Consider the following 14,196-nt stretch of genomic DNA (forward strand, 5'->3'; position numbering starts at 1 on the left):
GTCTCCGAATGGAGAGCGATCTTTTTTCACATCTATTGAATCTCTCAGAGATCGCCTTGTTGCGCGGCCTGAGGAGGGACCACATAGATCACAGAATGCTTCAGCCAGCGAGGGATCGACGTTTCCACAGCATCCACTTCGCCTTCTGATATCGCGGACTTTCCAGCGGACGGCGTGAAAGTGGGAAATTGTTGGAGACCTCCAGATTCGCGAAATGTTGGAATGGAAGGCGCAGACTCTGACTCGCCGTCTCAAACAGGAGTATGAAGTGCTTCGCGGATCTGGGATCAACGAGAGACAAACTTGGTTTTCTTCGGATATCACTAAACGCTCGCGGGGAAATACACTAGCGCGGATAACGAGACGTTCGGCGCAGACTTTGCAACATGGCCTCGGCTGTTAATGTGTCCTCCGAGCAGGAAAACAGAGACCCCGATCGGCCGAGGTTAACGCGGAGAAATAGGGGCAACTATCGGACCGCCGCGGCGGATTTGGAGTATCTGCAGCGGCCGAGCTATTGCGATGCCGCCTTTGCGTTGGAGCAGATTTCAGAGGTGCTTTTACGTTTGGTTGGGAATGCTCTGCCGAAGTGCTCGACTTTAGTGAAGTCGCTAGGTAACGGGATAGCCGCCGCGCCGATGGGGGTGTCGGTGCGGGAAACAACCTGTAAGCCGCTCGAGGGATTCGCCGCGTTCGTCCCCCGCTCTGTCCGCCTGTCGCGATCCGGTAACCGTAAGCGTAGCTGTCAGGCGAGACGCTGAGCTCGGGTCGTGAAGCCAAGCGTCTAAAGTTTTGTTAGTGATGTTGGCCCTGGTCGACTGATCGAAGCCCCCTCGGATAGGATCTACGCGGGGAGTAGCTTTCGTCCCGCAACTGCTCAGGCACGATCCATGTGGCTGCCCTCTTCCGTTCACAAATATTGTCGTAACTCCCTCTGTGATGGCTGCAGCGCTCCCCAAATCGCATCGCATCGCGTCCCTTCAGCTATGCGACCCACGTGCATCTCCGATATTGCATGGCTTTGGACGCTGTTACCCGTTTTCCCGATGCGGTGTCCAAAGCATGCAATCTGACACATTGCAGCGAGACCCAGATTCGCGTTTAGTTCATGCGTGGAACTAAAACTCCGTTTTATTACGCTATTTGAAAGCCGAGAGAATGGTACAAGTACTATGGCAAGCCGTTTTAACCTTTAGTCACTGGAATTAAGCGGTATTTATTTTTGTTACCGGTGATTATCTATTACTAGGAAGCCATCTTTTCAGTTGCACTAGTAATAAATATTTGCCAGCTAATTCGTCCTTCTTTTGTGTCTAGTGTCTAATAACTATTTTATAAACCCTTGTCGGTGGCATTCTCCATTAAATTCTTTGTAAATCGATGGTTCAAACGTAATGGTTCATTTTTATCTAGTATATATGCCAGCTTTTCTAGCACTTATTTGCAGGACACCCGAATCTGTCTTATAGCTTAAGACTAATTGGGACTTTTTAAAATTTAATACGTATGTCATAGTAGTTACAGTAGCTGCTCCGTATTTCATTTAAAATCTTACTGGAAAGATTAGGAATCATTCTAGTATCAACTTGACGATTGTGTCTAACGAATATATAATAATATTTAAATACTAGAAAAACTGGAATGGAAAATTGTAACTAAAGAATAAATACTTGCACCTAATGAATAGTTACAAGTAATCCTGGAAAAGATCCCAATGTGAAGTTGGAGTTGGAGAATTCAAACTCGCTATCGGATAAAAGAGAAACTATTGGGATAGCAACTAGTCGGAAAGGACTAAGTCTTACTATTATCTAATAAATAGTTGTTGATTACGACACTGAATAGGTAATGGTTACTTACTAGTAATTAAACATAAGCGCTTCAATATTTCTGAAGGTTAATTGTTAAAATGGCTTGCCAAAGAAATAGTCCTTGAAAGTGTGAAGAGAGGCTAGTTTAAGAAGTTATGAGTCTGTTGTTTACACAAAACTGTAGTTGTTCAATTTCAACTTATTACTTTCAAAGAAAGAAAGTAGCTTATTACTTATAATACAGCTATTTAAACCCCCTCAGTGCCATTTTAGCTTGTTTTCTGCAGTTCAGTTGAAAAATCGTGACAATGCAATGCAGGAATTCAGTAGAATGTTTTTCACAAGGTGATGATGAGTTTAATATTTGCTCTCTCTTGTCTTGTAGGGGAAGGCGACTGGGAGGAAAGCGCCGCTGTGGTTGAGAGCAAAGTTTCAAAGACTTTTGTTTAAGCTTGGCTGTTACATACAAAAGAACTGCGGAAAGTTTTTAGTTGTGGGCCTTTTAATATTCGGAGCTTTCGCTGTTGGCTTAAGGGCAGCTAATCTGGAGACGGACGTGGAGAAACTCTGGGTGGAAGGTAAGAAACGGTTTTGCTTGTACGTTAAGCCTTTCTAATGCGTTTCCCCCGCGAAGTGTAATCTAAAGGCAGACCTGAAGCAGTGGGTGGGGTGGGGGGGTCTGTCATGTAAGCTGAAAGAATTGTTTATTGTATAGAAACCTGGCAGAAATCCAGATTAAACGCGAAAAGAATGTTTTTCGCTTCGAATTCTGCCTCGCGCGCACGAACGCGGCGTGTTTATGGAACGCCGTGGCGCGTGCGCGCGCCCGCCGATTGTTTCTAAGTTCGATACATCAGTGGACGCGTGATTTAGAGAGCAGTGTGAGTGTTTTTAACACGAATAGCCGCCATTTTGTGAGTGTGTGCGAGTAAGTGTGTGTGTGTGTGTGTGTGTGTGTCTGCCTCCAGCAGTTGAATCTGATCCGCGCTGCTCACAGAGCCTGTGTGTGGTCCTGTTTTGGACAGCGTTCAACTTTCCAAAAAGATTTGTCTCAGAGTTTCAGCAGGAACCGAGCGAACTGCAGGCAGAAACGTGCACCCAGACCCGACACAGACTGCAGCGCTTAGGCAGCTTGAAGAAAGTTTAAAAGAAAGTAGTTTTATTTTATGAATAAGTCAATTGTGAGAAGTTGGGGCCGTAGTGTGGGTGGTGATTTTTTTTTTGAAGGGGGAGGGCCAACCAGGCCGTTCTGCTTTGATCTACATTCCTGAAGTTTAAAGAACCTTTGATAAGACCATGGATGATATGAGGGCTTTCCTTTTTAGATGGTTTTGCAGTAATCATTTTTATATTAAGTAGTTATAATTGGTTGAGTTGACTTTTGGTGTGTTTTCGACTACAAATAACACACCATGTTATGTTTATCCCTGGCTGATATTGAAGTCGGTGTGTAAATGTATATGTATGAAATGGGGAGACAGTCACCTCTCTGTGTTTTTGTTTTTTTCATGTTATATTTCTACATGATGTGCCTTTAGGCCAAAAACTGTAAAAATAATTCCATAATATTTGTGTATTTCTATACATTACACAGTTACCTCTCATTTAGGCTAGCTGTAGGTCACTGCTTCAAGTCAAAGGTAGTGATGTTTGAGTGGGTGAGCAGTTTATTCTTTAACTGGTTTATAAATGCAAAACATTTTGAACAATTTAATGCTATTTTCCAACCTTTTTCAAGCACGATAGGTGGCTGCTGCAATGTTTTTGACCGATTGTCAACAGTAATCGACCATAATTGATCATAACAAGATGCATCCTATCATGTGATTTATTTATTTATTATTATTTTTTCCCCAGTATTTTTCAATTAGGAGACATGGAACAATATTACAATTTATATACTGTAGTACTGCAGTTAAAAGTTATTTTTTTCTTCTCAGTTTTTTTAAGAAAGTACTGCGTCCTTTGATTAGGCACATACATGTCTGTTGTTCTTTTGCCTTTGACTACCGTTGATTTGCAACACTTATGTTTGACACTTTTTAACTTTAAATTAAAAATAGCAAAGAAATATTCATGAATCCACATCTGCTCCTTGCAGTTGGCTTTATTTATTTTTGTGAGGTATATAGGGATTTGTGAGACTGGGCTGAATCAGTGGGCCTAATGTCTGCAAGAAATCTTGATTTAAGAAAAGTAAATTATAGGACATTTAGGTTATATATAAACATGTATACAGAATTAAATTGACTTATTTTTAAAAAGCTGCATTTTTGTTTTGTTCTTTTTTTTTCCTTTTCCTTTTACTTAACTGATTTGCCCTTGAGCAGGCACTTTTTCATCCAGTGCAACTTCAATTGCACCAGTTGTAGTTCCAGTCCCTCTGGAGCACCTTAAGTAATTGCTCAAGGCAACTTTGGTTATGGAGCAAGTGTAGGATCTCTGACATTTTTTAGAGACTCACCTTGAAACCCTGTTGCTGCAGCAGCCTAGATGCTTAAACCTCAATCTGCTCCTCGAGAGAGAGAAATCTTCACATTGGAGTGTCACAAATGGAGTGAAGTGTCACAAATCTTTAGTAATTTTCTCGGTATAACAGTATGGACATTTTTTGTGAGAACCTTATCAAACAAACACCTCGATAACCCAGAGCTTTATCCTCTCTGCTGTTTTATCTCTGTTGCTCACTTCCACATTTCCTTTCCGAGAAGCGCAGATGAAGTATGACAGTCGGTTGCTGGACACACACTCACTCACACCTCAGTTGTTCCCATGTCGAAGCACATGACAGCTTCCAGATGCAGTAACATTGAGATCTGTTTGTTTAGATTAAACTCCACAGCTGAGGGATAGATTAGTTCTGGTTGGCCAGGTTCTGCACTGGGAGATGTCGGCCCAGCGTCCATTAGGATGCATGTTTATGTTTCGTTTGGAACAGTCTTTTGCTAGCGACCTCCAAATGACCCTTCGTTGAAGCTCTTGTCTCTTACTCTCCCTTAAGTTCAGCTTGAATGGGATTCAGTGTGATCTCATGTTGGCTTTCATCACTTGCCATTGAGGGCTGTTACGCTCCAACCATTATAATTTGTTTGGTTGCTCTACAGATTTTCAGCGTTACATGATGGATGTAGATAATGTTGTCATAGCTTTCGAGTCACTGGCTGAATCCTTTCGCTGATCTGATATGAATGTGGCTTTGATGTTTAGGACGCTAATGTTTGGAGTTGTGGAGATTTGTGGACCTCTAGCAAACTTCTTCAGGTTACTTTTTGTGCAGAAACAGTAATAATATATTGCTATGTACTTATTTTATATATATATATATATATATATATATATATATATATATATATATATATATATATATATATATATATATATATATATATTCTAAAAATAGAAATGTATTTTATTGCTTTATTTTTTATCTAAACAATGGCTTTGACTTTGCTTTTATAGCAGATTATTTTTTTATTGTAGCATATTTTTTGTTTGCCAGAATCACAGGCTCAGAGTTTTTAAAGAAAATACCAGCACCGCCTGAATTTAATTAAAACAGTTTCACGTAAACATTTGCCTTCCTGTACGTCTTCCCCTCTTGGCCGCTTTTGAGAGGGTCCGCTCTCGCATCATTGAGATATCAGGGGTTTGGGTTGTCCCTTTCTCTTGTGTGGGGGGTAGCTTGAGCCTCTGGGCCACAAGGCTGCGTCCCTTAGGACCTGAGGTCATCGAGTGGAGACTCCGCTATTTAAAAGCTCATCTGATACTGGCTACATGACCTGGGTGTAGAGTGAGGGCTTCCAGCTAATGCCAATGACGATGAGAGAAGGTTTACTACTATGCTAGCCCTCCTGCGGAAGAGGAGTTGATCGATTTAAAGGTAATAAATGAGTAATTTAACCAGCAAGATGTTTTTTTGCACCCAGCAGGGGGCAGTGTGAATTTATTAGATTGGTTATCAATGTGCAGTTAATCTGGAAGCTGTGTAATTTTATTCTCATTGTAATCAGGTGATTGTCTTTTTAGTTCAGATTTGATGTTAACTTCATCGCATTCTGAAAGGCTCAAAATGGCTTACATTTAACAGGTGTGGACATATCGACTGGTTTCCCAGTGAAACATGAGGACAGTTAAGAGTTAGCGGTGTGTAGGAGTGTATAACCTGTAGTTCATGTTGGGAAGAAGTACTCTTTTAATATGAAGGAAGTGGCTGAAGAATGTGGCCTCCCCGCATTGTGGTGAAGAGATGGGGATCTAGTGGAATTCTCCCTGTTTGGATGTGCTCAGGAAGGCTTGGACACACATGGCTGAACTGTAAGGGATGTATGCGGAGCCCTGAGGGCTTTAAGGGGTTTGAAGTTTGAACTAGGTTTCTCAAGATTGGAGAACTGGGGTCTGTGTGCTTGCCTTAAACGCCATAGCAATAGAACGAACAATTATGCTAACCGTTAAAAAGCAACTGCGATGGCTGATATAGATTACGTTTGTATGGACTAGATTTCTACATTTTGTGGAAAACACGCTGGCACAGTGCTGGAGTGTTGTTGGGGATTTCCATGATTACCAGTAGGCTGAAATGATTAGTTGACATTATCAAATGTAGACAAGTATTTTTGTTGTTGAATAGTTGGTTGGTCTAATAAAGGTGTCCGCAACCTTTATAATCAAAAAAAGACATTTAGGCATTTTTACCACTGAATAAAAATGGCATAGAGTCACAACATCTATTTGATCCATAAAATGGAGATAACACAGCTCAGTTATAAACTGGCTTCAAGTATGAATGAAACATACACTGCATTCGATTGTTTAGTGCTCCATACTGATTACATCAATTTGGATACAAAACATATGTAATAAAAAAACACATTTACATTTTTATGCAGTTATTTAAAAAGTGAATGAGACTTTGTCTCTTTCAGACGCCTCATTTTGATACCAAATATGTGTTCTAGTATCTAGCCCCTAAATATGGTCCAGTTCCCAAATGGAGCTCTATGGGAGTTTTGTTTTGTTTTCTCCACCAGGTGTAATTTGTATGTTTAATTGCTTAGAAAAGTAAGTGCACTGTATTTTAAACAGTGTATGCTAATTGAGGGACCTATTTATTTTCTTAGCACATAAGATGAAACCTGTTTAATGTTTAATGTCTCGGCTTCCCCCCAAAAATTTGATGCTAGTATTTTGGCAGTTGACTGTAGAGAACTCACTGGCACAAGGCTAGGGGTGGTGGTGTTGTTGAATATGTGACTGCTAGGGTGTTCAGGGTTGTGTTAAAGGGATACAGTGAAATTCTAGTTCCTATGTAGCTCATGTGCGTTTTCAAATGTAACTCTATGGGGGCTTTTAAACTTTATTTCAATTGGACGTTGATGAACACAGAAGTGGACTTCACAACAATCCACGCTGTTTGAATTGCGTTTCATGTTTATGGCAAAAAAAACCGAGGTACACGCAGTGTGTTTAATACTTCGAATTTCTCAAACATACATCTGATTATCATATACGAAACGGTCCATAAATCATGATTTCTTCAGCGGCAACCTCAACGGTTTTAAAACTGACGCAAGTGTGGGGAAGACAGATACAGATGGAGCAACTCCCATCCACAACCGGCATCCCGACAGCCCTCCAATTCCTGTGTTTATATTCTGCATACCTCCACTCCATGTTATTCAAAAAACAGAGACACTGAAATGACGGAAAAGACTTGCGCGCGCTCTCTCTTTCACTCTCTCACTTTCTCCGACTCCCCTTCCCCTCTCTTTTCTTCCGAAAGGTTTCACTGCACTTCGGCCCACCCCCCCGTTCCGCGCTCCTCACACTGACACCCCCCTCCTCCACCCACCTTCACTTGGGAGTCCAGCCCTGGGATGCCAGATGTATTACAGAGTGAAGCGCAGCAATGTAAACACAGAGTCCTGCCATGGATGCCGGGTGGTCCGGCCCTCCCCCTCTCCACCCTCCCTCTCTCTGTGGCCGAGGGGCGGAGGAGTTCAGCGAAAGAGAGCAAGAGGGGGAGGGGAGCGTAGTAGCTGAAGTGTTATTTGTGTTTTGGCTTGAATGGCCGTTTTTCTGCAATCTGCTGCTTTGGTTAACGCTTCGTACATAAGGGCCGGTGCGCTAGAAAGTTTTACTAATGCTCACCTAGACCAGCTTCCTTTTAGTTCTTTGGGAATTAATTGTGCTGAAAAGTGAAACTTTAAACATGTTTGATGTAAACTGGAAGAAAGTGTTCACGAACGTGTTTTATCGGCAACTATGAAATTTTTTTAGGGTTTTTTTTAGGACACACATGTAAGGCCGCCATGGAAATGTTTAGCGCATCTGTTGCGGTTTTTAATTAAAGTTTCAGCTAATTTAGATTAGTGTTGGTTGCAGCGCACTCTGCCGTAATCAGCGAATCAGAAAGCTCTATTCCAGAGAGCCGCGTAGTAGTAAACAAAACATTTATTTTGAAACCATGGCTAACTGGAAATGTCCCGGTGATATCTTATTTTGCCGAAACTCACCGAATGTTTGGGTAGGTGCGCACACAGTACCACCCCTCAACCTTGAGCGCGCACCAACCCACACACACACTTTCCCCCTTGCTTTTTGTTGCAGTGCGATCCAGTTCATTTGAATAGTTTTTTCTTAAGGGGAAGGGACTTGAATGAAGCCAGCAACGTGGAAAAATCTACCCATTCAGGCCCCTCTGAATGTACATCTCTGGATTGCAGTAAGCTGTATTTGTAGGCAGCGGACTGCTAAATACATCCATTTTTCGTGGTGCAGATCTGGACAGGTGATTAGCATAATTAGAGGAGAGCTGGCCATACATATGGTAATGCAGTGTGGAGTAAATGGCAGCTGCGGTGTAAAATTTGTGTCAGGGGTCGAACAGGCTGCTCGGGGGCATTGTGCTACAGCTGCGGGTCAGGGACTCTCTCTCCCTCACTTTTTCTTTTTCTCTCACTTTCACTTTCCCTCTTTCCCACCATTCGTATCTTCTCTGCGAAAAGCGAAAAAGCAAAGTACGGTGAAGGTCAACGTATGGAGCCGTTACGACTCTATTTAGGGATATGCTACGTTTTAAAATTGGCGTGTAGGAACAGCAACTTATTTTACCCCGGAATCCCTCGCTTTTCTTCATAATGAATGAGACTTGTTGGTTTAGGTGCAAGAGTGCCGGTTGGTGGCATGTTGAAACCGTCTGCCATTGCCTGAGCTAGTCGCAGTGCGCTGCGGTTTGGAGTTGAGTGGGTTGTGCGAGGGAGAGAGTTCATGCCGCTATGACCCTGTGCAGAAACTTCCGTGCGACCACAGGGGGTCTCTCTGAGTTGGAGTCTAATCCAGCTAATCCCGCCCGCAACACAGTCATAAAAAGTGCCTCCCTGTGCCGGCATTGCCACACACAGCAACCCCCCCACTTAAAAAAAAAAGCCGCCATAAGCCACACCATCCCATCACTGTGCGACCCCAGCAACCATTCCTCCCGGCCCTCCAGCCGCGTGATTGGCGTAGTCGGTGGGATGAAGTGGTGGGCGGTAGGGGAGCTTGCGGTAGTGTGGAGTTATGTCATGATCTTGAAGGGGTTGGATGCAGTGGTTTTGGCGGTGGTGGAGGTGGGGGTCGTGGGTGGGGCGTTTCTTTTGTACCGAACCCCTCGCACCCCTCTGAAACGGCCACTCAAAAGCCACTCTGCAGCTGAATGGCGAGAATAGTAATGCACCGCTTGAAAACTCAGGGCATTGGGAGAGCGCTGCCAATGGCAGCTCCCCCTGTTCGTGAAAGGGAAGTTCAAGGGTTAATGTTATGCAACAAACTGAATGGGCCCAGTGGAGGCACCAACACACACTGACATGCACACCAGATTCACTGGCTGCCATGCTGCTCCGCACCCCTTACATACCTGTGGGACGTTTTGAGTTTATATTGTAAACTTGATTTTGCTGGCTAAAGTTTTTATAGGTGTCTTAGCTACTGAACCAACTTTCTATTATTTTGCTGTGTTGCCTTTTGTTGTGTTTTTTCCCCTTATCTAAAAATAATTAGCTGTTTTTTATAATTTGGGTCAGATTAATTTAATTTAATTTGTCCATTCTAGGTTTTTTTTTTTAAACATGCTCTTATTAAGTCTTTTTGACTGCTTCATTAAAACGAATATTATGTTATTAAGAACTGGTTTTCAAGTCCTTATAATCAGTTAATGCGTGTGGTTCAATATTGCGCTTTAAAAGATTATTTCATGCCATTTCCTTCTCTCTGTTGTTGCAATTGATCTACACCTGTCCTCGTTGATGCAGTTCATGGGCTTTTTCTCAAGACTTGATCTCCAGGATTAGACAGTCGTGCTGTTTTTTCAAAGAGCTTTAAACACACCTGCAGTCATGTTTGGCTGAATTCACCTCTTGTTCTCCGTCATTCTTTTTCTCGCACGCATTTTCTTTTGGTGTTAATTTCACACCTGAGGCAAGGCCATTTGTGACCCCAGAACCTGTGCGTCTCTGGAGAGGTTTTGAATTCTCCTGGTTTCATGTCGTAATATGATGTTTTCAACAATATTGAAGGTCTTCTTTCTGAAGTGAGCGATGTTGATTGTTACAGTTTCTTCCTGTTGCCTCTGTAAGCCTTTATGTACGTCAGAGGAATAATTTGTGATGTAAAAGTGACCTAGTTCATGTTAATCCAGAGCGGAGACTTTTCTGATTGAAAAGCTGACATCTGACGTTGTTTCATCCCCAAAACATGTTGGTGTTCCCAGGGCCTCACAATCAGGAACATGCTAAGCTTGTTTGGGACGTAATCAACCTGGTCCCAATAATCATGTTGAAGTAAAGCTCAGGCTCGCTTGAAGCTGCAATTAATGAGGGATATTATAAACATGCCTCAAAACAAGATCAGATGTAAGTTTGGGCCCAAGTAAAAAGAAATCCTTTGGTTTTTCATAATGCTTCTAGACGTTTCCCTCTTTCTCAGCCTTTTTCACAGGCTGGGTGGTCTGCCCTGAGAAAAAAAGCATGGTTATTTTCAACTTTAATACAATTACAATGGTTTGAAAATATTCAACGTATGTCTGTCTCGTGAATTGAAAACCATTGTTAAATTGGATTATAGCTTATAAGTTGTTACAGATTGTTTTACACAGCCCTTCCCCCCAGAGCTGGAGTAGGTTAATGAGAAAAAGACATTTTCTTGCTTTAGTTACCAAGCGTGATAGATGTTTCTGTATTTTTGAAGTTTTAGTGGTTTTGGGGGTAGAAGAAAAAAAGTCAAAAAAAGATGAATTGATGCGAATTTGTTTTATTTTTTGTTGTTTTATGCTTGTTTATACTCCGTGAAATTGAGACCATTCTCACATATGTTTAGGTTGTGGAACAATTGTGAAAAGCCTAAGTCTTTTTGCCACACACAACTAGGTGGGAGAGAACTCGGGGTTTGAAACCTGCAAGTGTAAGCTCTTAGAAAAACATTGGAAATCACTAACATATGATTCTGACTTCATTTTTCTTTGTATGTGTCACTGTAAATGTGCTACAAAAGTAGAGAGAGCACTTTTAAAGTTGCTGCCTTGTAGTCCAAGGTCACACGATCCATTTTTATTGGGTTCTACAGAAGAATATTTTCAAAATATCTCTTGTTGCAGTTTGTTCTGCACATGGGTCGCAGACTTGGATTTTCAGTTGAATGAATACATTCGAAGGGGGATCATGTGAGCGCCATAATGTTTTAAAGAATAGTTCACCCAAAAATTAAAATTCACACCCTTGTGTTTTATGAAGCTACAGATAAAAAAATAAAAATAAATCCTGCAGTAATTTAATACAGTACCAAAATTCAAGGTAGTTCCAATGCTGTTTATGGAGGCTCAGAAAGCTCTTGAATTTCATCTTAAATATCTTAATTTGTGTACAAAGGTCTCATGGGTTTGGAATGGCATGGGGGTGAATTAATGATAGAATTTTAGTTTTTTTGTGTGAAACGCTGATACCTCAATATGGAGAAAACAAGGAAAAAATATTGCCTCAACCAGGGAAAAAAATTGTGGCAATAATAGAATTATCGCAATTCAGTGTCTTTTTAAATCACAAGCATCCGCTTTTGTGTATATTCCTTCAAAATATCTTCAATGGCAGAATAGTTTAGTGAAAATACGCTTGAATTTACCCTCAAGCCGTCCACAACACATCAAACCAGTAGATGATTTGCTTGATTACATTACGAGGAATTGCCCGATTACCTGTCTGCGACTGTACAATTACCTGGTTCAGAATAACTGTGAAGTCCTTGTGAACCGTGTTGCCTGCTTCTCTAGGGCGCTTGATCCTGGAAATGGAGAAGTCTTCTATTCTCGGAGGTCAGGTAGAGAGCACGTGAAGAATCGACAGCTTTGAGAGTCAGCCTTGGATGGCGTTCAGCAGGATGCCTTGAAAGGCTGCTTTTGTAGCTGTGAGGGCTCGCTGTTCCTGTGCGGGAGCTTTGGTGTGCCACACAGAGACTGCGCTGCCCGAGCGCAATAAAGCAGCCAAGCGCTTACACACACACAAGCGCTCGCAGACGCACGCTCATAACTCATAGGCCTGGATTTGAAGGCTGTGAAGAAGACTGCAGGTGTTAAAGGGTGTACTGAAAGGCATTTTGAAGTCAAGTTAACAGGACATATGGGAGCCTGTACATGTGTTAGCGTTTCCTTTCATCGAGGCTGGAGGATATGATTGATTATCATGAGACCGCGCTTGACCCTGTGCGATGGCAGTGAAACTTATGACTGTTTGTCACTGAAGGATTCTGAGCGACATTTTATCATGCTTCATTGTTTATTGTGGGTTTTTAAACCGCTTGCTTATGTTAACTAGAGAATAACTGAGTGAATAAATAAATATTCACTTATCGTTCCTCCCCACATGTGAGTCTAGCTTGATAAATTGAATTTGATGAGGTGAAAAGAGTTATGCAGAGAAATTGTTCATTCAAAGAACTATACAAATAGTGTTATATGTATATATACAAATATATATTTTAATTGTAATATATTTTTATTTTAATGTTACAATGACTAAATATTGAGATTAACCGTGTTTTTGAAGGCTTTGCAGGCTTTAATTCTGTATTGAATCCCTCTTTACTTCATATTATTTCCTGTTACCTCTTAAATCTGTTTATAAATAAACATACTAAAAGGTTACGAAGCATCATCAGAATCACTTTTCTCTTCTGTTTTGTAGTGGGCGGCAGGGTGAATCAGGAACTCAAGTACACGCGACAAAAGATCGGAGAGGAGGCCATGTTTAGTCCTCAGCTCATGATACAGACGCCGCGACAGGAAGGTGCTAACATTCTGACCATAGAGGCACTCAAGCAGCACCTCGACTCTGCCATAAAGGCCAGCAGAGTGCACGTTTACATGTACAACAGGTAACTGCACACCAGCTTCTGAAGAGTTGTTCCTTAATAATAGTTGATGCATAACATATCCTTGGATTTTTTTTTTATCAGCCAAAATTCTAGGTTAAAATTTGGCAAAGTGTGTATTTTAACTCCTGTAACTGGTTTTCTGCTTTAATGGTAGTCCACAAAAATTGTACTTCATCTAATTGACAGTGTTGTGTTTTCAGGCAATGGAAATTGGAACATTTATGCTACAAATCAGGAGAACTTGTTACAGAAACCAATTTTGTGGACCAGGTAAGTAAGAATGAACTAGTTAATACATTATATTTTTACATCGACATTTTAGTAGAAATTTTTAACTTCAGAGGATGACCTCTGAGGGCTTGTGTCAGTAATAGCGCATTTATCTTTTCAGATTATAGAGAAACTGCACCCATGTCTGATCATCACTCCTCTAGACTGCTTCTGGGAAGGTGCTAAGCTACATTCAGGAACGGTCTACCTCCCGTAAGTTGCACACACCTTTCTGTATTTGCTTGGAGCCTGTAATGTTTGATCCTGTCTCGTCTGGCGTTTGACATCAAGTTGATTTGCCAGAAAGGCCATTTTCACTGACATGTTCTTCCTGTGAATAGAGCCGTTTGAAAACCAATAAACAAGCAAAATACATTTTTAGGAAAAAGTTTTTCCTTCCAATCAAGAGAGGTGGTGAAGAGAGAATTTTACAGTGTTTATTTCATAAATTGCCTCTCTAAGGGTCATTCATTAAAAAATCTGATTCAGGCAAGATGTTTAATGTGATATAAGTCATTTTCACTTAAAGTCATTATCCAAAACAAATACAAAAACCACTTGCCCTTCACGTGTAAGATTAAGTCCATGAAGTGCAGGAAGGATGCTTGAATGTTGAATCAAGTTTTGTTTTTGCAGTTTTCTGTTGGTTTAGTTTAATGATTATATAATGTATTTTTTTGCACAAATTCGACAAATAAATATTGATTTTCCATGAAGA

At 41.3% G+C, this 14,196-nt stretch overlaps 1 protein-coding gene across 4 annotated transcripts in view; it reads left to right on the plus strand.

Annotated features, from left to right (window-relative positions):
• Positions 1-14,196, plus strand: part of ptch1 (patched 1) — a 46,231-nt gene continuing 32,035 nt past the window's right edge. For 3 of the 4 annotated variants that reach the window (XR_006251638.1, XM_043247662.1, XM_043247664.1), the window contains exons 1-5: positions 2-554; positions 2,197-2,389; positions 13,019-13,208; positions 13,409-13,478; positions 13,600-13,691. Coding sequence is in view for 3 of the 4 variants with exons in the window: in XM_043247662.1 (XP_043103597.1) it covers positions 387-554; positions 2,197-2,389; positions 13,019-13,208; positions 13,409-13,478; positions 13,600-13,691 (713 nt within the window). In the remaining variant the exon portion in view is untranslated. Of the gene's footprint in view, positions 555-2,196; positions 2,390-13,018; positions 13,209-13,408; positions 13,479-13,599; positions 13,692-14,196 lie in introns of all 4 variants that reach the window. The other variant, XM_043247663.1, reaches the window with a different exon arrangement.

Source organism: Puntigrus tetrazona, chromosome 8 (assembly GCF_018831695.1).
Source record: "Puntigrus tetrazona isolate hp1 chromosome 8, ASM1883169v1, whole genome shotgun sequence".
Classification (NCBI taxonomy): Eukaryota; Metazoa; Chordata; class Actinopteri; order Cypriniformes; family Cyprinidae; genus Puntigrus; species Puntigrus tetrazona.